The following is a 24,332-nucleotide window of genomic DNA, read 5'->3' as shown; positions in this document are numbered from 1 at the left end:
TTAATTTAGCAGATTCACCCTGGCAATTTTGTACTAATTCTATCCACACATCTATTTGTCTATACACATATAAACAGAGAGATCATTTAATGTTTGATTTAGTTAAACAAGGAACATATTGAAGTGTCTTAAATGCATGTTGTGGCTATAGGAATCTTATGTTCTACCTATTGCTGTAAGTTTTAAAAAAGATCTCAGAGCTCTCTAACAACCCAAACAGAAAAGATTTTTTTATCAGTTCTGGCAAGCAGAATATTAATTCCTTTGTAAGCACTGAAAGCAAAAAGATGAAGAGCAGCTTTCTTATCAAATGTGTGGGAAGCTGGAAACAAAAGTGAATTTTCTCACCGCTAGACCTTCTATGTTGTACACACGTCTGCCTAGATTTTATTGCCTTATGAGAACAACATCTTCGTGTAAGTTAGTGGTTTGCTTTCTATTCTAGTGTGAGCAGAACTAAGCTTTGTTTTGTGTCCATACGGAATTCACAAGTCTAAGAAGGCAAATCACAACAGTAACATTAGCCAATCTAGAAAAGCTGTCTTGGTATTAGCCAGAGATGACTGACTAAACAAACTTTACAGCTGTTTATCTAATTTGTAAAGACTTAAAACTGCAGTGATACGTGTAAAGTGCTGTTCCTGTCCTTTCACCTACAGTTTTGATTGTTGCATGGGCAGTGTCACAACAGGAAGAGTGCAAGTAGGCAGAGCTAGAAAGACATACTTTTTCATTCAAACAAAAAAGGCTACAGAAAGAAACTAAGAAAGGTACCATTAAAGACAAGAAACCCACATGATTAAATTCCAAGCTAAAAACAAGTCCATTTCATTTAAAGCATTGTTTACCTATGCACTTGTTTCTTTTATTTTCCTTTCACTGCAGATCTGTAGATTGCGTGGACTTACATTATTTAAAAGAGATTCTGAGCTAGAAAAAAAATGGCAAGTGATTTAGATAAAAATTGTTATTATTAATGTAAAAAAGGAACTTAAATAGTAAAGTAAAATAAACTTAAACAACCTATTATGTGAAATCTGTGAACGGTATGAGAGAGAGAAATGCTGAATGCCTTTTTAGGGATCCAGGCTGATTTAGAAATTTGCACTCCAATATAGGCATGCTTATATGGAGAAACTAAACTAAAAGCTACCTTATGGCTTGCAGGTGGAAATTAACACATCCTCAATTCAAAATACCTAATCAGGTGCCTAAAAACAAATCACTTAGCAGTTTTTAGTGCCCTTGTTTTCACACTGATGTGACGAATAAAGACACTCGAAGTTTTGGAAGTGAACAATCTTGTCATGCTTTTGAAGCTACCTTCCCTCTGTGTGCTTCTGGGAGAGAGGGAAATTTACAGCCAGAACCTCTAATATTCTCATACTTTTTTCAATACCAGCCACCTGCAGCAAAGACTGTACAAGAGGAAATCATAATGCACTTTGAAGTATGCTGACTCAAGGTCTAATACTGTGGTACTGTTCCATTATTTATCATGTCTACAAGCCTTAGTCATAAATCAGAGCCCCCAGCATGCTGATTACCGTGCAAGTGAAGCATAAGTAGACTACCCCAGTGTTCCAGCCTAAGTAATGTTTACATGTCTTGTGCTATTAGAAAAATGATCTAGCTAATCTTAATTCTATGGCAAATAAGTACAAAACTAACTAAATTTGATGTTAGTCGTATTGTTGGATACTTTACCAAACAAGACATTTTCAGCACCTCCCTGCTCTGTAGATTGTCTGTGTTCAGAATTTGTGCTGGTAGCACAGCTTTTTGCATATTGGAGGTATAGATATTGTTACTCTCTTCAGTGTATCCTCTTTTTGCAAAACTTGAGGAGCCAGGGAGCTCTTAGAAAATTTCTGGACAATATGTGTGTAGATACATAGGACAGAAAAGAACATGCAGATATGCACAGGATAATTACTTAAGTCTTGTTTTCCTCTTCAGACACACATTCCAGTAACTTTAACCTAAAAGACACACAGGACCTTTTCAAAACCAGTGACAATATTAGTGACAGTACTGGATCATCATTCCTTGCCAGTCTAGGCAGTCTTTCAAAAATCTGAATGTAAATTCTGTATTTGCTGTTCCATAGATTCATTCAATTGATGTTCCATATTGATTCCATACAGCAACCTCGACCTGTTGACCTCACCAAAATTTATTTATTTGTTGAGACAAAAAATAATGCAAGTGAAGCACTAAATTCCTCTTCAGAGGGGTGACTGTAGCTGAAAACCTTCTATTTTTCACAAACAAGTCCATAAGCCACCTTCTTTTCTTATCAGCCCTTGCACGGTCATTAAGCAAGCTGACTCTCTCAAATATGAGTATTTACCTCATAGGTGCATGGAAGCAGTTACTGGAAATGGTAGTTGGGTCCAGTTTTTTTTGCAGTAACTACATCCAAGGTAAAAGTTATTGGTCCCAAGAGATTATGGCAGCAATCATTTCCAGGATGAAATCTGGAAAGGTTGCTGAAGGAATTTGGTGACTTATCTGTGATCAACAGAACTACAAGACACTCCACAGAAGTTTGAGCATCCCACCCATCAAGTCACCTAACCAGGGAAACAGAAAGCTTTCCCCAATAGCCATTCCTCAGAATAAACTACACCAGGCTTGAGAATTGCTCATACAGAACATCAAATTGCTATTTTCTTCAAAAGACTGAAACTGCCTGATCAGTTAGTTAATAAAAGGATTGACTAATGTGTTGACTTCATCAGATACTATGTTGGAGAATCAACTAATGTCCTCTTTGAAAAATGGTTTCACTGTGAAGATCTTGGCACTCAACTTATACCAATAATTCAAGAGTAAGTTTTTTCCTTTGTAAATTAAAAAAAAATTGAAATTATATTGTAGCTCTTCGTCAGTCTGTGGCTTACAGCGTTAATTTGCTATTTGTGCTGCATTTTACATAGACTTGTGAAAAGTTAATTGCTGCTCTATAAATTTTTAATTATGTCTTGTATGCCTGAAACTCATCAAAACAGATTAAAAAAAAAAAGAGAAATCAAGTGTTTCACACATGCATCTGGAACACCCTTTTTTGGACCAGTAGAAGCACTGCTACTAAGTGCAAAAAGAATTGGGTGAAAAATTGACACTGATGTATGCTAGGTTATCTAGGAAAAGCACTAAATTGCTTTAGGGCTTCTTTCATTCTTGCTTTAATCTAAATACTTTTAATTGATATTATTTACGAATAATCAGGACTGGCAAATTTGGTAGAGAGCTACTTTCTAGGAAACAAGTGAATGTCGTTAACTAATCAGTTTGTTAAGTGGTTGCTAAAGGTGAACGAGGGAAGTGTTTAGTGACATTAATCTTGTAGGACTTTCAGACAAATCCTCTGTCAGTAAAATAGGTATAGTCTTGCATATATGTGATAGTAGCTGAGGATTTGGCACATCCATTCTCAGCACAAAACTTACTGGCCAGTATTACTGCCTAGTCCTTGTTAACCTACCTTTGTTAATGTGACTTTTTTACTTGTGTTTAAATTATTCCAGGTTTTTCAATTCAAGGCAATATAAAACTGGAAAACCAAACCCAGGTAAATACAAATTCATTTCAGAACTAGAACAGTTGCTGATTGAATAGCAATGATTCTCACCACATAAAATAAGTATCTGTTTTTCTTTCTGCTTGTGTAAATTTAAGTTACTTTGGAAAGTAATTCCTTTCATTACCCCAACCACAAGGAAATTCCATATATATGATTACCAACAGCATCTTGCTTGGTCACGTGATGCCATCATAACCACCTATCAGGTAACTATACTAGTGTGAAATGTTAGTATCTCCATCCTTCTGTGCCTTTCAAGTCTTATACTAACAAAATTTCACTTCTGACTGCCCATAATGAGATTTTTGTGAGTTGAATTGATACACTCTGTACCTACTTGTACTCCTTTACCTATAACTATACACTGTGATCTACTCTTGGGAAACCTAGAGAAAGCCAGATGCTTTTAGCTCCTGTAGGGTCTGATCTGTTTAACATTTTATTTCCATGCTGTCTTGCCCCATTTTTTATTTGGCCTCTGTTGTGGCTAATGATTGCAAATTCCACACTGGAACAGATACTCCAGTTGTAACTCCACTTAACTCTGTTGGAAAGAGACATAGAGAAAGCGACTGCTCTAGAAAACCAATCTATTAGTTTTGGCCTTAGGAATCAGATCTCTCAAACATGATGGTTGCTTTCTGCATGGCAACAAAAGCCTCAATTGCAAGGATATTGCAACAGCACCTTCAGTGGGAAGCTTGTTTTGCTGAAATCTTACAGTCCTGCTGGCCCACAGCTTTACATGAGCACCCAGCATTGCTTAACATAAACTATGCCCAAAATACTACCCTTGTGTCTTAACTATGTACAAAAGACCACACTGTACCAACATTTCTGCACCTGCAGGAACAGGCTCTATGGACTATTTAGAAGGGCTTTAGTTAGGTGCAACCTGGTCAGTTCTGCTGCAAGAACTACCTGGAAAGTCTTCATGACATTGCCAGGTTCTTAATTGACACCTGGATAATCATCATAAGAACCGCAGAAGCTGCCTGCGTAATCTCCAGGAGAGCCTGAGATTCCTTCCTGGAGAGTTCCTATACCAGTTAGCCAAATGCTAACTGGTTCAGTCAATCCCATTGCTCAGCTAGGTTTGTTCTTTCAAATCTCTCTGCTGTCTCATCTGTGCTGACAACTGAGGGATGTCCTGCACCAGCCAAGAAATGTATGTATGGCTTTGGTGCACTGCGCTCAGCTATGCTACTCTTGACCTCATGACTAACTTGAATGTCATCCTCCAGTCACACTCAAAACTTGAATTCTGTAGCTCTTGTAAGGAGAGAAATTTTAGTTTCCCCTCTCTAAAAAGTTTTTGGAACCAGCTGTCCTTAATCTCCACATTAATTCCTGAATATCTTAAGATGATTGTTATGAATTGCTCTGAGACAAATGTTCCAGTGAAACATTATTTCCACATCTATCCCATTTCTCTGCTTGATAGTCACCATAAAGTCACTGTCTGCCATCTCAATCGATAACAGAACAAAGCTCTTGCTCAAATCCTAAAATTGGGTTAAGCTGATTTTTGCATGAACATCAAAGTTCTTAAAAATAGTTAACTAAAACATTGTCGCCAAAATGAAAAGTTAACAGAAGAGTCCTTTGTATGGGGCAGCAACCCTAAATTCCTTGCAATTAGGAAATGGTAAAGCAGTCAGAAACCCTGCCTGAAACCTTTGCTGCTGAACCAGCTTTCAGCATTAGTTCTTTGACTGACTGGGGAATGTAAGTCTCAGAAAAAGGCTCCATGTTTCTTCTAAACAAAATGAGGTTGTCTCCAAGATCTTACTTTTCTTTCTATGCCCCATCAAAATGTGGTTTAGTCTGAGCATGTCACCTATGTTTGGGTGTTGGTGGTTTGGTTTCTTTGGGGTTTTTTTTGCATGGAGGGTGTGAGGGCTAGGCAGGGCAAATACTGCCTCACTGTATGTTCATACAGTGTTTAGCAGAGAAAATATAATTTCAGATAAAGCCTCTAGATGCTGCTGTAATAAAAAAAATACCATATCACACAGTGTTCTTGTTCAATATGGTGGTTTTTCAATAAGCATCCCTCACCAGGCTAGGAGTTTGTATGTCAGTAACAAATTAATTAGGGCAGAAGCAAAGTAACATTAAAGATTTATATTGTTAATATTTTGGCAGAAGATTAGAGCTAAAAAACAAACATGACAATCAATCAGAAGCTATAATATATCCTGACACCTTTTTTTTAAACAAATAATTCTGAGAAACTGGTATTGATAAATCCAGTACAAAAGGTCTTTTCTTGTAATTTACCTGGCAGGTTTTCAGCCTGGGGAACAGCTCTCTTTTTCTAGTTTTCAGGTTTCGTGAACAATAAGTAGCTCAACATCTCAGTGATGTCTTACGCATGAGGAAAATACCCCACATTTTTAATTACAAAAATTTTAGCTTATCTCTCCTGTAACTGTCAGTGAGACTGACAGTGTTAAAAAAAAAAATCAAACAGAGTTTGACTGAGATAGAAGTAAGCTGCTAATATGTTCGGTCTGAAGGCAACCCAGCTGACAGAAAAATAATGCTTTGGATTTATTCCCTCAGCAGCTCGCTTTTCTTTTTTTTTCTTTTAAGAAGTAGAGTTCAGAAACCAGCATGGCATTTGTAATATATAAAAAGCTACCACCAGTTGCTCATGATGTTTCACTCAACACATATCTTAACATTGTTTGCGCTGGCCTATGCAGAGGATGGAGTTTCAGCCTTGTTTTTCAGTTTCTCTTCTGAAAATCCAGAATCCCCTCAGTTTAAAAGTGCCAGCTGAAGCACTCTCAGGTTCCTCTCTACATAAGCTTGAACTAGTGCCTCACCTTCTTAGAGAGAAATGGAATAAATTTGAAGAAAAACATCTTCAAAGAAATCCTTGATTGCAACTCACTCATAGAGGAAAGCTGTAAATGGAATCAATCAAGCTCCAGACGCTTTTAAAAAAACACCATATAAAAAAAAATAAACAACACAAAAAAAATGCCCTAAATCCAGATCTTTTCTTGATTTATTTATGGCTTCTGGCTTAGCCAATAGCAGGGAAAGTCCCTCTGAAAGCAGGGCAATCAGAGTATAAGAAGAGACAGCAGAAGAGGGACTCAAGTCCCATCAGGAAAAATATAACCAGAAATATATATTGCATGCAATCCTTACTTGAGGCATCTTCCCTGGAACCGTGTTGTAGTTTATTACTAGACTCTTTTTGTTTCCATGTGTAGAAATAAAGTTTGGCAATACTCTCCCCTCTTTTTTATCAAAAATGTGAACATATTTAGGATATAGGCTATACGTGGAACTCTCAAGATGGGTTGGTTTGGGTTACTTTGCATATCTTTTGACATGAGGAATCATAGTTATCAAAACAACTCTTGCCACTTTCAGTTGAATCAGCCTGAGACCAAGATTCTCCCGATGTATCTATTTCATCCCACTTTTCTAGTCAAGAGGACAAGAGACGGTTCAGACAGAGAAACCTCAGTTCTAGTAAACAGTGATGGCTGAATAGTATTTGCAGAAGTAACCAGAAGCGGAAAAGCTTTTCCTGCCATGCCCAAAATAATCCAGACTTCTTTTAGGGGTAATTTGATGGGGAAAAAAAACTACAAGAAAAAATTTTTTCGTAGGTGAGGTGTGTTTGAAAATGAACTTCATGAACATCAACGGTATAGGTAGAATGTCAGGTTTTTGCTTACCCAAATTAATGTGCTTCTAATTATCAATGAAATTTTATTTCCCATAAAAGCATTATTGTCAGTGAACATGCAGATTTATAATAGAAAAAAACAGTCCTGTAGTGATTTCACTAGCAAAACTTTCATTGATATTTGGTGTATCTAGGGTAATTTACAATCTGGACTAAGAATCTGGTTAGCATGGTTAGAATACAGAACATTTTTATGTTTGTGATTCAGGGCAAACAAAACCTAAGGAATTGAATGAGTATGAAAAATAAGGTACTTTCTTCAGTCAATGAAGCAGCAATACTATAGAGCCTAGGGCATGCTCTGTAAATGTTTTGTGGTCTCAGCAGTGCTATTAAACAAGTTATAAGGGTAAGCTCAGCTTACCTTATAAAAATCAGCCTCTGTACTGTCATCCTCTGCAGCTAATCCAGTGAACCTGTGTAGACAGTATTTGCTGCTCAGTCTTGTTTCACTAATATATAAAAACAAGTAGATCTTTAGTCTTCTAATTTTTCTTATTTTCAGTTAACTGGCTGGTGAGCAACGTTAATTCAATTAAAGCTACCTCAGAAAACTAAAAACAGGCAGGAAGAAATTCTGTCTTCATCTGTACTAGAGCAAATACAGGGCCATGCTTTTGAACTTAAAATAACTGTATAAATATTTGTGCTTTTCTGTTTTAAGTACATTGAAATAATTCTGAAGATACTGTCTCCATTTTTGGGGTTTTTTTTTAAAAAAGAATGCTAATTTTGAACATAAGTTTTATTTGCTCTGCACCTGTTTAGAAAATGAACTGTTTGATTCCTTTTCTCTCATTTTAAGGACTTCCAGCATGCCTAGATAGATCACTCCTCTTCTATAATACAGTACTTCTTTCTGCCCTGAGTACTTGTATTAAAAAACCCAGCATATGAGCATTTAGATATTAAAGACTAAGCCTCTATGGCATTTATTTTTCAAACAGCCACCAGGAGGTCTCCAGGACAGGACAGTATTCAAACCAATACAGAGACTTAATAATTTTAAACTGTCTAGACCCATCAACACTATACAGCTCACCAAAACACCATCTCTGTAACTTTTATCAACAATGTGAATGTTCTCCTTTCCTGTATCATCCTCATTGCTCTCTTCTGACAATGACCACATAAATACACTATTCATCTTTAGCCTGTCATATATAGATCCTTTAAGTAACTTCCAAGTCATGATTATATCTCTCCTGAAGCTGCACGTAAACTGCAAAGGGTATTTAGGTGGAAGAAGGGAATAGAGCCATATAATATAACCCTTTAATTCTTATAAGCACGTTACCTCTCACTGGCTTCGTCTATTTCCCCTCCCCTCATATTTAAATACTTTCTACTCTACATCAGTCCCTAATGAGTACAGAGCTCATACTGAAAATGAACTACTCAGACAGACCAACCTAAGTCAGCAATATTAAATACAGAAATAAAGTAGGACTACCATGTCTGGAGTATGGCTGCTATAATTTTCGATATGAAAACTTCTACTGAGCTTTTTAATTCCAAACTACAATGTATCATCCAAGACCCAGGACTGCAGGCTGCACATTCTCTGGAGCCAAAAAGTTCATTAGGCTCCTAGAGTCCAGAACTGCTAAAGCCAACACCAAAAAAAACCCCTGAGAAAGTCTTCAGTAAGAAATCTGCTTCTCCCTCAATATTCTCAAGTGAGCCTCCTCATAGAGGGGCAAAACATAAACTGTAGGCTCTGGGAGCTCTCCTAATGCTTCAGCATGTGAATCAAGCAACTACCAACCTTTAGTGCATAATGTACATAATAAACCTATCAGAGAAATAGGAAGACGTTCCCTATAAAGTTGTTTTCCTTTCTGTTCAGACTTTTGTGAAAAAAATAAGAAATATTTAAGAGCTATAAAGCTCAGCAGTTTCACAGCAGGTACATTCTCTCTAATAAAGTAGCTTCTTTCTTCCTTACGCTCTTAAATGCTCCCCAGATGGCAACATCTGAAACAGAAAACTCACTAATGGAGTTCATCTGACATTTTCACTTGTGTTTCTAAAGCTATTTAGTGGTAATAGCTCACACATGCTATACAAATCATTGTCTCACCAATAGAGCAAAGTCTTAACTCATGTTATAATGAAATATCCTATTCCTATTCTATGGAAACCGAAGTTACATACAAAGAGGATTAATGAAATGTCCACAGTTATAAAAGGCAGATTCAGAAACAAGATTAAGATTCTTTATTTTGGGATTGGAAAAATGGACAGCATTTCTCAATACAATTTGTCATTCTTAATTACAATAACCTAGCTACATCATGAAGAACCATTAAAAAGAATTATGCCCTAAATAGTGACTTTTTTTGGTTTAATTTATTCCTTTCCTTCGACTGATGATATCTCCTTTTGAAAAAGCTCTATTTCTATATTACAAAAATATTTTTCAAAGCTTTCCTCATCAAACTTCTTAGTTTCAATTAAGAAAGAAAGAAAAAAAAAAAAGTTGTTCAGTTTCCAGCATAGATTTAATGACACAAAGAAAAATGTGCCTAGAAATAATTACATGGGCAAGTCATAAATTAGCAGTCATGCCAATTCTCAGGGCATGCCACAAAAATAAATACAGTTACACAGGGAAATGTATGATTGCACCAAGTGAGTGCTGTATTTTCAACTAAATGTTTCTGCATCTATACTCAATGACAGGGAAATGAACCAACAACCTTCAAAGTAATCACTCACTGTCAGTGCTTTCACTCTGGATTTTTATATGGACTGGGCTAACTACTTGTTTTTTCAAACCCAGGTGTCTGAAGTTACTTCCCTCATTTCACAGGTTTTATTTGCAGAGGTATTAAAATCTTACTAGTCTCATTGACATTTCTGTTAACTTGGAGAATAAAACAGATTTTTTCATAGAAATTAGGTAGGCACATATGGGAAAAACATCCCAGGGAATGTATTATTGCTGGGATTGGAAATTAAATGTGAAATGCTGCAAAACTCTATCATTGGAATTATTCATTATGATATAGTATTGAAGAGATGGAAATTATTATTAGAAAGTGTACAGAAATAAATTAATACCTAATTTTAAAATAATTCATGGACTCTTTATCCCTAGTCTGGACCATTTTACGCTCAGTTAAAGGATGAAAAAACGAAGAGGATTCAATTACTCCACTTTGAATAATGATGTCTTCTGCTGTTGTAGAGGGAGACACCATTTGTAAAGGGCTGTGTCACATCCTTGCATGGAGATGGAGCCACAGTATGTAGGGACAGACTATTTTCTGAGGCAGCACAGCACCTTAGGATGGTGGGATAATTAGAATATAAGAGGGTTTAAAGATTTGAGCATTGTTCCATCTAGAATATGCTGTCTAGAAGTGACTCTTTCATCACTGATAGTTTTTCATAAAAACCAACGTGCAATTAGTTCACCTTATTTAAATACATTTCAAGTGCTTAACTACTTCTTTCCTTTGAACAAATCTTGAAGAAACAAGAGCTATGTGAAGAGCTTGGGAATAGTAGGGCTCAAGAAAGACTCAGAGAATGAGATAGTCCGATTTCTTGACAAGAAAGATTACAGATATCACCAGGGAAGGGAAGGGTGGCCTTCCATGCAACATGTGAGTTTGGGGTAAGCAAACACAACCACATACACCCAGTAGGTCAGTGCAATCTTTTCTACCTGTTCTCTTTATTGCTATTAGAAGCACAGTACTCTCAGCAAGCTCAAACTCTTCTTTAGATGGTCTCTGTTGAGGCTGTAACTACCTGTACATTGAACTTGCTCTTTTCTTGCAAGCTGTTTTCTCCTTTTTTGCCCAGTTTAATATTCTCAGTCTCAGTATGGTTTAACTGAAGTCAACTTCCTCTAAAACCTGTAATTTCCTTTTTTAAATATTTACAAACTCATTTGGTAAACACAATGTATTTTTCAGCTTAACATGATATCACATTGTAATTAAAACCTGAAAAAAAACTATAATCCCCATCAAGAACACATTGCTGTGATAAAAATTTTTAATAGTAATGATCTATAGAAATGGACTTTAGTATTGAACTTTTAAATGGATGTCTGAAAAAGTAAGAAAATATTAGATTTGATGTTCCACTCGGTGTTATATTACTTGGAAAAACCTGTACAAGACTTTTAGCTGACTAGCATAGAAGTGCTATTTTCTTGCATTTTGCTGGCACATTTTTACCTTTACCATCATTAAACATGTTGTCTCCTTGTCTCACAGTATTGCTAGAGCAGAACTCCAGAAACACAGGCTTGCACTTGCTCAGATACTGTTGAAAGGAAACGTACCAGCAAAACAGAAATATATGCAACAATATCTAAATATAAGCCTTTAGCCTGATTAGAAATACTCAGTTCCTTTAGAAGCACCAGGCTTCAGTATATGTGGAACTGCAAGAGATTGGATCCTCTTCATTGTAGCTTGTTAGCTCAAGTCCACAAGCATTAGGACACCTACAGCTTTTAGCATCATGCAAGGGATCAGCATCGGGGTTAAATAAGGACTCAGTCAAGTCGTCTATTGAAATGTCACACATGTGTCACGTACCTCATCACCACTGTGCTCTCTCATTTGTTCTGCAGTAACAGAATCAAATCATCATACTGGGTCACACTAAAAGGTTAATTCCATGCAGGCACAGTTGTCAAAGGCCATTATGCTGTCGCTGGGCAAGCGTCATTAACATCAAAAGTAGTATTAAGCCAAAACCCTATCGCAGGCCAGGGCCTGCTGATAAGACAAGTGTCCAAAAAAAGCTCTTAAACTGAGGAACTTGAAAGTCAAAATAAAGAAAAGTCCACCTTTACTTGAAAGTAAATGAAACTGTTAGATAGTGCCTGTTTATCACAAGCAAGAAAGGACAGTGAAGGATGTATTACACTTTACACTGGCCCCAAGTAGGCACAGGCCACTCTGTGCTGTTGTCCCGTGTGTGTTGTCCCAGGTGACCAGGACAACTGGATTCAGAGATAAGCACAAAGGGGAAAATAGCAAAATTATGTTTATGGAGAGTAAGAGACAGAAGTTAAGATGTAAACTTAGACTTCTTATTGTTGATTTGTGTTGCTTCTTGGTCAAAATATAAAGAAGTACTTTGGCTTTTTCCCCCAAATTCCTTGCAACTCATGGGGAACATTCATAGTTCTGCTTGCCTAAAATACCACAGTGCCCATCCTTGAGACTCAGCTTTTTGCTATTCAGTCTCCAGCACATAAAGTCTGAACTTACTTGTCAGATGCTGAAATTTTTAAAGTGTGGAGAAGAAATATTCCCCAAGTTGAGCAGGATACTCATGGCATCTCAGTATTTGTTGATATCTCACTATTTGCCTCTTATCCTACCAGGTGCAATATGGTTTTTGTGTTTTAAAAGCAAACAAACAAAAAACCCACCATCAAAAGCCAACATACCTCTCTCAGCTAGGACATGCATTTTAGTAGAAAGCTCTACCAATGGGTAACTGTTTTGTACTCCAAAACTACAAGAAACTTTTCTAAATTCAAATGATGAGTTTTGTCCTGATAAAATAAAACGAACAAACACAACTGGTAATGATTTCGACTATTAATAGAACAAAATATTTTAATGTGTTTTGGAACACCAGTTGTACTACCTTCTCATAAAATTTCTGATAAATTTTCTTTTCTTTTCCTCCTCTGCTGTGTCTGAATGTATATCATAATATTTTAAACCTTTGTTTTATATCAGTCCCTAGTCAAAAAAGCAATTTTCCAATGCAGCCTCATTTGCACATATCCATAATTTAAGGACAAAGTGTGTATGTGTTCCTAATTACCTCCAATGGGTGTTTGATAAACCTGTGAAAATTAAGGAAAAAAGCCCCAGTCATATTGCAGTGAGAAAAATAAAGCACCAAAAATGAATCACCAAATATCTTAACACTGCATTTTAGTTATCAGACAATAAGATATAGAACGTTCAAGACTATATCTTGTTAATGCTTACAAATCCAGATTAAAATAAAGACTTTTTTTTTCTTTTGGTGCTGCTTAGTTTCTCTGGAGGAGTTTGCTTTTCAGTAAAATTTGTTTTTAATATTTGAGTTAAATAATGTAAAAGTAGGGGGAAAAAAAGCTTTCAAACAAAAAAATTTCTTCTTTTGCTGCAGATTTCTTCAGATTACTTTCAAAATTTCCTGAAAGAGGCATTGCCAAGAGAAATTAATTTTAAAAATATAGTTATTTTAATATCACAGAATCACAGCATGGGTGAGGCTAGAAGGGACCACAGGGGGTTTTCAGGTCAAACCTCCCAATATAATGGAGAAGAAATTTGAAGAGCAAAAACTTTCTACAGCAAAAGGGGTAGGATCCCACCCAGATTATCTAGAGATGGGTGCACTCAGTGCTTACTGGGATCCCATGAACAGCAACAGCATCTTCAGTGCACTGCTATCCCTTGGATGCACTGACCCTCCCACATATGGTTCAAAAACTGTGTACAAAGTGGTCTTTAATGAAAAACTGAAATGATACATTCAAAACACTGCAGAGCATAGTGAATACACAAATACTTAAGAAAGAGCTGTTCTATTACTAGCAGCGAGACTAAGATTTGGCTGTGAGTTTATTACCACAATACATTTGGGAGCAAACCATCCAGGGAGTTTTCCAGCAGCTGGTTGGCATTACTGCTTGAAATTCCTCGATGGTTGTTCCTCCATGGCATCTCAGAACAAACTACTTAGAATCACCAAGGCAATTTCTCTGTCTCTGCACTTCACTGTGAGCTGGTAAATAACTAAAGCTCATTTCATATACCAGCAACTTGCAGCACGAATCTTGAATTTTGCCAGCTATACTGATACTGCAATTAGACCTCCAGCTATTTTAAATCAAATCATTTATGAAGGAGAATTACTCGAAATTAAATCCAGATACAACTCCAAGAACACCACAAAAAATACATTGTATTAAATTTTAGGTTGTACTAATCTGTTTGCTTCACTGTGGTCGATGTATGTAAAAGCACATAGGGGAGAAGAAACATAAAAGCCAGTACTAATTATGTGAGAGATGTAGAATAAGCTGCTTCTATAGGCCCAAGCCCACTTTTAGAGGGATATGATATGAACAAAGACTCAGAGATGATACATCATATTTTACCAGTGCAAAAGCTGGTCTGAAAGAGAATGAGGAATATGCCAGGAAGAACTAGGTAGTGCATTGCATACTGTTTGAATACACAGTTGACAACATCTTTGAAGCATTCACTCCATAAAGACACACAAATAACATATGATTCTACAATCTCAAAAAGTCCTGATAATGACCATAGCACTGCTGACTGTTACAACTGACTTTTAGCTAGATAGCTTCTGTAAAATGATCCCTCAAGTAAAATGTTTGCAAAGACCAAGGGAAGCAAGTATCACTGATAGCCCTCTGCCTTGCTTACAGATGAACTTCTGAAAGAAACACCTTTCCCACTGAATTCCAGCTCCGTAATGGAGCCATTTTCTTTCTCGAGCTGGTTAAATGATCATCGCGGTGAAATAAAACAGAAGAAATCCTTGAGTATGTTTGGAGACAACTTTGAAACAGAGGTAGGGGGATCTAATTTCCCTGAAAAGAGAGGGATAGTTTTAAAGGTACAGATAATTGGTGGCTACTGTTCAGACTGAGTGAATCCAGGCCTGGGAACAATATATAGTCAGCAGATAAAGTTATGCACCCCGACAGAAGTACCTGGTTTTGGTCCATTGATTTGACTAGCTTAGGGCAGGGGCTTTCTAGCTCTTTCCTTCCACTTACAGAATCAACCTGAACTTCATTTATGTTCATTTCCTTTGGGATTAAAACAGCTCCTTCACGCCATTCCCCTGTCCCTCTCCCCATATTTCCCAAATCAGAAGCACCAGTGTGATGCAAATAACTACTCAAGTGTGTCCAGCTTCTCTATGTGTTTGAGCAACATTTCATGGTCCAAGTCTAATCTGAGTGTGTAAATACCCTTTTTTTCTTCCCCCTCAATCTATATAAAGTGGAAACAAGAAAAACTGGACAGCACCAGATAGCCTGAGCTGCCCTAAAACATTGCACTTCACAGCTTAGTTAAACACAGCCTAGTTTGAGTGTAAATCAAGCTGTCAGCATTTGATATCTGTGCTGTATGCGTGATGTTTACAAAACATATTCTTCCCTGGAATTACTTGGAGTCACACTCCATAGCATCCAATACAGATGACAGCAAAGTGACAGTGTGGGAATGTCAGGAATGACACAGAGGGTGCAGAAAATGAGAAAGATGAAGTCCTGTCTGCAGCTTTTTTAATGTTAATGGAAGAGACTTTTCTACTTCAACAGGCTCTTGACAGGGCCCAGAGTTCATGAGGAGGAAGTGCCTGTTCCAAGAACAGAAGCAGGAAGCATATAGATGCAAAACTGAGAGTGGGAGGAGGCAGAAGGAATAGATAAGCGAGGATGCAGAGGAGCATAAGGAGTGGCAGGTGTGATCAGTTCCCTTTTTATCAGTAAGAATCAATATGAGAATACCAAACAGTGTGAATTTTAATGTCTGTAAAAATAACGTCATCTTCTATGAATATTCCCCTGTAAAAATAGAATGTTTTAAATGCTGTTGGAAGATGAATATGGACGCTTTGGCCACTTGGATGAAACCATTATTTTTCTTACTTTTTCTTTTTTCAAGGTTATAGCTTATGGACCAGGAACAACTGAGAAAAGTAAAAAGAATTCGGATATCTGGATATGGCAGCTGGTATGTGGCAATTCACACTTGTTAACTGATGAGTTCATGTTTCAGTTCAGAGTGAACAGTAGTAAAGCCTTCTAGCAACAGAGACTGGGATGATTACCTTCCTTTACATAGAAAAGATCACCAATAGGCACCACCTTTCAGCGTTAAACTATAATGAAAAATAACTGTAAAGTACTGCCACAATAAAAATAGCCTCTTTTTCCTCATCATTGCGCTGGTTTGGCCAAATTTAGAAATATATCCTCTGATAAAAGGCAGCTTATAACCAGCCCACCCCCACCAGGTTCGGGAAAAAATAAATTTTCCTCAAAGGAAAGTGAAAGAGATAAAAACTATTTGTTTAACAAATACACAGGAAAAGGATAATAATGCTAAATAATAAAACCCCTCGCTGTAGAGAGAAAACCTGGGAAAATTTCAGAGTCCTTCTATAGTTTCCCTCTCCCTCCTTGGAGCTGGGACAGGGTGGCGGGCCCACCTCCAGGGCCAAGGCCTCGGTGGAAATTCCTCCCGAGGTATTTTGATGTTGAAACCATCCAGCAGAGAAAAGGGGGGGGGGAAATGAAGTCCCAGGAAAACAAAAGTTCAACTCTCTGGAGGAAGAGGAGCTGAAAAACTGGCCGAAAGCTGGCTGGAAAGAAGGCAAGCTGGGTGCTTCCCTCCTCTCTCACTCTCCTGCCACAGCTGAATGCAGAGAGCTGTCTCTATCTCTGTGTGACCTTGAACAAGCTACAAACTGCTTTGAAGAAGTTTTGCTCAGTTTTTCCTCCTCCCTCTCAGGCTCAGTTTAAAGGCATAGAAAGGCACAAAATTAATTTCTGGGCATAGGGCAGCAATATGGGATACACATCATAAAGCCACCCCATGACAGTCACGTATGTTGATGACAGAGATACTGGCATCCATCCTTGCTGGGGGTTTTAATACACCCTACCTAGGCTATACCCTGTAAATATATCAGAATGCCTCCAAGCAATAAAGCAACATCACCTCTTAGTTATGCCTTGAAACATTTGTCCTCATACTGAAGTCAAATTGGAATCGCGTAGAATAGGCTAATAAGGTCTGAAAACTTGTTTATTCTAAATTACAGTCACAGGTGATCCAGATGTCCTTCATTCAACTTGCTTCTAGAATACATTTGCAACCCAAAGGAAAAACAGAGAAAAGCTTGTTTTTGCTTACACAAGTCAGGCTAGCTTGAGAGGCAGATATTTCTATTAGTTACTCTTCTGTTGAAATTCACAGGGACTGCCAAATACTAATTAAAGACACAATAATCTCAAAAGACATTTGTTTACACTGCAGCTTACATCAGCCTGTGGAATCAAGACCTTATGGCTGGAAAGAACCTGGCTCCCCTGCTTAACAAGATGATAACTAGTCCATTCCAATATGGATGGACTCTTAGCAATTTCAATCAGCTTCCTGCTGACTTGTGAACTGCCATTCAAGACTTTTCTGCTTCCTGATTTTCAGGAACCAGAAAAACAGAAGAGGAGCTTGAACTACTCTGGAAGATTCTCTCTCTAATTTCTGGAGCTGTCCCAACTTGCAGGCTGCTAGGTTAGATTGGCGACTGTGTACCCCAAGAATCAGGCAACAGACTGCTGCTTTACAATGGGGAACAATGAAACATATTTTTATCTATGCTTATAGCATTAGGCAAGATCAACTGAATATTTAGCTAGACCTCATGAAACAGAGCAGGTTTGAGGTGTTCTTTCAGTGGGAAAGATTTCCACACTTGCAGTGCTTTCTTTCTGCTGGGGACAGGACATGGAAAATTGAAAGCCTTCTTTCCCTTCAGGAGGGGACATCAACTGTTGCCATGGATGGTAAAACCCTGACTCTGTCTGCTGGTGACAGCCTGCTTGTCCATGCCCAGTCTACGTGAGTAGAGATGAACAGTGGTTCAGTGCATGATTTCCCAGCTTCCAGCAACATAAATTCTGTGTATTCAATTCTACACCATGTTGGGCATCACTGGTGCAGAAACACAGCATCTGTGAACACAGGATCTGCAATAGCCTCTGTTATTTCTCGGGGCAAAAGTGTTTTCAGGAGGAAAAGCCAGACATTCATTCTAGTTCACCTCTTATGATAAAAGCTGGAGAAAATTAAAATAAATAAATAAAAAGGATAAGCACAACCAAGAAAATGCAGCATGCAGAAGACCACACAAAGATAGATGGCATGTATCCACCCACTGGCACTCACAGCAGATTCTTGAAGCATCAGACCAGGCTTAGGCAACATCAATGCAGGAAGTTTTGGGGTTCAGGCTGAGAATACAGCTCTGTTCCTGAAGTAGGATGCATACAGCTGTATCACAGCCTTGATACATGTGATATACGTAAAGGAAAATAGCTTCCAGAGAGAATGAAAAGGAAGATATGGAGCGTGGCAAAAGCTCTTCAATAGCATCAAGGTTTCATTTGTTGGTTTGAGTGTGTAATTCCCTTGGATCCATTGGATCATCTCTCTTTCCATTCTTCCAGGTATTGCTGGAAAAGAGCAGAAGAATGTGTTGCTCTCTGCATCGCTCAGGATCCAAAACGCAAGCAGCCTTATACATAACTCCTGTGTCAGTTGGCTTTGATGATAACCAAGTTGTAACCTACTTATCTTAATCATCTTTTACTCAGGATGCCTGGAAATTTGAATACACTAACACAATGATTACACTGAATTAAGTAGAGTCAAGTGCTGTGCCCAGTTAAACATTTTTCCCCAGGTAGTTGAAAAAAATTACTGATTGTAAATTTTGCTAAAACTTTAAGATCTAGTATTATGTTTGATTTTATCTGAAAGGAAATGACAACATATCCAAGTAGCAGGATTACTTATCTAATAATACATGATACTGTCTAGAAGAAATGAGAGGCTTTTCAAATCCAAGTCTCTGCCACAAGAGGTAGAAAAGGAGATGAGACCAATACGGTTATACTACTTAGGTAACAGTTTTTATTTCTTTGTATCAAATTTTTCATTTGTAATAAATTAGTACAATGCTAGCTACACAGCCCAGCATCAGGGAAGATTTAATTGATAATAGGTCACAGGTCCTCTGAGATCTTTGGCTGAAAGTTTGTTTGTTTTTTTTAAAGGTCCTGTCTGCTGCACTGCTTGAGAATCTCAGTGCTTTGTGAAAGAGAGGAAGGTGCATTAGTAAAGGGGGAAGCAGTACCTGCAACAACATCAAGCATTACTTAGTCCACCACTGTACTTGCTACACGTACAAGATATTCCCAGTTTCCCAGATCCAGCAGTGCAGTATCCATCAGTGATCAGCAGTACCCCACACATGCCATGCTGCATGCTGTGTGCACACTGCCAGGAACATAGCACTGCAATAGGACTAAACAGGAGCAGCTGGGTCACGGGTGTGCTCCTATGCAGCAGAATTCTCCAGTCAAAGTAGTTTTAAGAGGTGTGTTAGGGGATAAGAGAGCAGAAAAATTATTATAATCAGTTTCTATTAACTGCTGCTTCTTTTCAAACAATGAGGTTTCTTGCAGAAAAAATAAATGTCAATTAATATTTTGCTGCTTTTATTCTGGGAACTCTTCAGAAGGGTTTTTGTTTGGTTTGGGTTTTGGTTTTATTTAATTATCCTTCGCATTGTTAACATCAGAAAACAGGTTGCTTATATACTTGCAGGTATTATCAATTAAACATTTGAGAAAGCAAAAGTTACCACTTCCTGATTTTTAAAATTCTAATTAATTACAGAAAAATATTTATTTAATCTATCACCTACAAAGCTCATTAAACTGAGATGTCCTATGTGTTTTATTCAAGTGTTCATTCTTCTCATGAAGAAGACACATATGGCTTGGCTTTAATCTATAACTTATACTTAACACCAGCAGCTTTTCTAGCAAAGCATACAGCAAAACTCTGCTACATCCACCTAATAACAGGGAGCCTAACTCGAAAAGCTGAACCCAGTCGTTAAGGCTGTAATAGGTGGGAGCTGTCACACACATGAAAAGGGGCTGTAACATTCCCTTTGAACAAGGGAGTCATTTTTTTCTGATTGCCATTGGTACTGGTGTGTTTATGTGTCTGCAGAACTGACTACTCAAGTGAACATCTATGATTGAGGGATCTAGGGTACCAAAGTGTTATATCTTTAGTCCAGCAGTTACAGGGTAATCACAGAAATATTTCCATATTTCACACTGAATGATAAGTGAGTAAAACACAGCAACATGTAGAACAATATCCGGAATAATCAGCAGCTCTTCATCCACTCAGAGGCACTGAAAACCATGGAACTTTCAGAATAAAAATTAAGGCACCTCCAAATTAGATACCTCCCATGAAATAATGTTAAGGCCCCACTCAAACTGTACTTGCAATGCCTTTTATAACAACTTGTGCTTAAACACCTAAATTCTATCCAAGTCACATACTAGGTGCCAGACCAGGAGCACTAAACCAGAGCTCCATCATTGTCAATTTTGCCACAGCCCACAATCAGAAACCAGGACTTAGTAGGTCATCAGTTAATTTCTGTTGAGGAGCTGCTGTCCTCTAACAACTAGGTAAGAGGTGTTAAGGCCCAGAAGTATGGCAAAGAATCGGGAGCAAACCCGCATGAGAAGATTTATAAAAACAGTTAAATACCAAGAGAAAATAATTTTGTTTTCTAGTGTGTCTTTTGAGAATTATTTCTGTTGTTTTGGTGTCCAATTCCCTTCCCCTCCCACCCCCTCTCTTTCAATTCAATAGTTATTTGTAGCCAGAGCACAAATGAGAGCACAGAGAGTACTTGTTGTTTACTCCTTCCAAGGTGCTTAACCACTGTGATTCAGAAACCTGCAACTTCTCCTGGGTTTTCAAATAGCTCCAGAGGGCTTCTGGGCAGACAGTGAATCCTTTTCAGGTGCTTTACTCTTCCTCCATATTATATCTGTTCTAAACTGCCCCAGCAATGGTACATGTATAATTAGATACACCCATGCTCCTCTGTTCATGGGGAAATTGGCCACATGCAAGCCTGGAGTACTCTTAGGTGCTCTTTCTGTGTATGTGCAGTCAGCTCAGCAGATACTTCAGTTGCTGCGGCCAAGGGTGCTAATCTTGCCTCATAAAGAAGGATTTCAGGCTAAGGTCAGTGGTAAAGGCTTAGTTAGACCCATGTTGTTTGCAGAGTGCCCTAATGCACTCCTCTTGACATTGTGCTTGTTCATGCATGTCCATGAAACACACCTGACAAAACTGTGTCCTACAGAATCACAGAATCATTGAGGTTCAAAAAGACCTCCAAGATCATCAGATCCAACCTTTGATGGAACACTGGCTTGCCAACTAGACCACGGCACTAAGTGCCACATCCAGTCATTTCTTGAACACCTCCAGGGATAGTGACTCCACCACCTTGCTGGGCAGCTCATTACAATGCTTAACAAGGCCTTCTGTGAAGAAATTTCTCCTGATGTCCAACCTGATTCTCTACCAGAACAACTTGAGGCCATTTCCTCTCACACTGGTTGCCTGGGAGAAGAGGCTGATCCCCACCTCATTACAACCTCCCTTCAGGCAGTTGTGGAGCACAATAAGGTCTCCCTGAGACCTTCTTTTCTCCAGGCTAAACACCCCAGCCACACCTCATATGCCTTACACATGATGCACTTCATATGATTTACACATACATGACTGCTTTTCTTTACAGCTCTTTCTATACAACATACCCCTGCACCCTGATTTGGATACTCATTTGCTATCTGAATCATGCAGATATCGGGACACCTGATGCTTAGCAAACTTGGTACATTTTAGCAGGATTGTGCTAACCTTATGAGCACAGTATTGCACAGACAGGCCAGGTGCTGCTTGATGCTTCTGCAAGACTCAAAAGTCTTTATACAAATAAATATTCTAAGCAGTATTACAATAAAACCTACACAGATACAAAACTATACCTGCATCATTCTTTGTAAATTACCTTTAAACACATGCAGCATTGTCCAGAGTCAAAGGTTTGAGCTGCCTTGAAAGCTTAGAAATGTACATAAAGGAGTTTGAGCCCACCTACAAGCATCCAGAGAGTTATGCCAAGGCAGAATTTCACCTATCCTAGAAGTCAGCAGTTTTCCCTTTAACTTCAAATGGGAAAAGGTGATGCAGCCCAATCCTGCCAGCTGTTGATTAAAGCAGCAGAGCACCTTTTGAATGTTTAATCCCAATGAGATCACTGATAAGCTTTGTAAAGAGAAAGTTAAGCCACTCTTTTTTAGCTATAGATATATTTTGATTTCTATTAATAACATTTAAGTCATATAAAGAGTAATACAAGTATTATTATAGTACTTCACATTGAGCAAGCAACTCACAATCAGCCTTTCATGTAAATTAGAAATATAGATCAAATATTTAAAGTAGTTAGTGTCTCCTATTGCCACTAGGCTAGGCAGGCTTGACCTCGTGGGATACTTATGTTCTCATTTTGAACTATGCTGACTTACATGAATGATGGAAATAAATTGGTATGTCTCACTGTATTCCTCCTTATTATGGTTTCATATTCCAAAACTTAACAAAAACAGTTGATTAGCAAAGTTACATGATTAATGATACATGGTTACCATCATCACCCATTTAAAACAAATAAAATTGCTTGAAGTAACATAAAAATTAAATAATCCTGGTAGAGCAAATAAAGTTTCAGTCTTCACCAGCCCTTTCTATAACCTTGAAAGAAGACTTTAAAAAAAGCAAGTTCATGCAAAACATGTAAGTTTATGGTTACGAGGGAATCACAAGAGAAAAGAGTGACCCACACAGATCATGGAGTGAACACATCCAAGATCGACAGAAGAGCACAAGATTGTCCAATTAAAAACCACAAAGCCAAAAAAACCCCAAGGAAGAGTGAAGATAATGATTTAATGCTAACTACATTTGAGCTCACAACACATAAACTGACAGCTTGTAAAAATCAGTAGAGGAACCCTTCTTCCTCAGCGCTTGCTCCACTTTTAGATCTTGCTTATTTGAAATAGCAAACCCTACCAGAGGCATAAAACTGACTAGATGGATTGGGAAACTGGTAAAATCAGGAGCGTTGTAGTAAAGTTTTCCCTCAGACCCACACAGTATTTACTTACACCTGTAAACCAATCTTATCTTACTACATGAAGATAACAAATGCTTTTATTCTGTTGTTAAAAACATTAATTGTACTGATTTCAGCTCTCCAGACATATCTAATAGAACAGATGCAGAGAAAGCAACCCTCCCACCATCATTGCATGTAAGTAAAGGAAAAAAAAATACTTAAGCTATTTAACAAATTCCTACATAACCAGCTTGTGTTCATAATGGAGACATTTCAAGGCTTTGGAGTGTTTTCATTTAGTTTATTTTCAGTTAATAAACCAGATGCACCTGAATGAACACTTCAGACTCATGAAGATCATCACCTCGTGGTCTGTTTCCAATTCAATACACAAGTACTTGTGGAGCTACTCTTTAGTATCAAAGAAGCAGAATAAAACCTGATTGGACCCAAAGTAAAATTGTTGATTTTTAAAGTAATAATGAAGACAAATTTAATATCCACCCCTCAGCTCAAAGTTATTACCTGACCTACAGTTCTTAGCACTGTCTGGTACAGAAAGATCTTATGCTGGATCCAGTCAGTAATATTTTCAGTGCTTGTCCAAAAATTTTGGAAGCAAATAAAAACTCTTCCTTTTAATATCACTGGAATTTTGATGGAAGCTTGACAGCTAGAGTGATGTTTACACACACACACAGTCAGACAGTTTGTATTCCAAAAATAAGCCCTTAAATTGTGAAATCATCAGGGAAATCATTCCCAATGCACACATGAAATTCCCTTCTGCAGGCATCTCCCCTTTTTGAGGTCTACAAATGATAGAACAATTCTTTCCAAGTTGCTGTTGCTCTAGGTTAAATATATCTCCAAGATCTTTGGTCTGGTAATTCAGTAGAAGTTGCATACTGAAAGATTTGAACACTGCTTTGTATTTTTAGCGTTGCTAAATAGGCACATATACATGGCCATTAGAGTGCTAAATAAAAAATTCTGTCCCTGGTTTTGGAGATAAATTACACTGAAATTGAAGCAAAATTATTTGAGTTCTAAAAAGACTTTATCATACAATCTTATAAGCCCCAGAGAAAGATGTCATGACTATGACAAAGTAAACTAAGCATAAGCCCATTTGGAGATTCAGTGAGGAATTTGGGTGCATCTTTATTACATCAGAGAAAAATAGGACTTTTGAAGTGCTGG

At 37.8% G+C, this 24,332-nt stretch overlaps 1 protein-coding gene across 1 annotated transcript in view; it reads left to right on the top strand.

Annotated features, from left to right (window-relative positions):
* Positions 1–19,403, top strand: part of HAAO (3-hydroxyanthranilate 3,4-dioxygenase) — a 35,199-nt gene extending 15,796 nt beyond the window's left edge. Inside the window, exons 5-10 of the mRNA XM_042051740.1 lie at positions 2,745–2,834; positions 3,534–3,577; positions 14,740–14,885; positions 15,992–16,060; positions 17,871–17,953; positions 18,562–19,403. Of these exons, the coding sequence (XP_041907674.1) occupies positions 2,745–2,834; positions 3,534–3,577; positions 14,740–14,885; positions 15,992–16,060; positions 17,871–17,953; positions 18,562–18,640 (511 nt within the window). The 3' untranslated portion in view covers positions 18,641–19,403. The remainder of the gene's footprint in view (positions 1–2,744; positions 2,835–3,533; positions 3,578–14,739; positions 14,886–15,991; positions 16,061–17,870; positions 17,954–18,561) is intronic.
* The last annotated feature ends 4,929 nt before the right edge of the window (positions 19,404–24,332 follow it).

The sequence above is a fragment of the Corvus kubaryi genome, unplaced genomic scaffold (genome assembly GCF_017639235.1).
Source record: "Corvus kubaryi isolate FWS band 111438036 unplaced genomic scaffold, C.kubaryi_AGA036_p1.0 76, whole genome shotgun sequence".
Lineage (NCBI taxonomy): Eukaryota > Metazoa > Chordata > Aves > Passeriformes > Corvidae > Corvus > Corvus kubaryi.
Note: the sequence above shows the minus strand (reverse complement) of the source record. Positions and strands in the feature narration are given on the sequence as shown.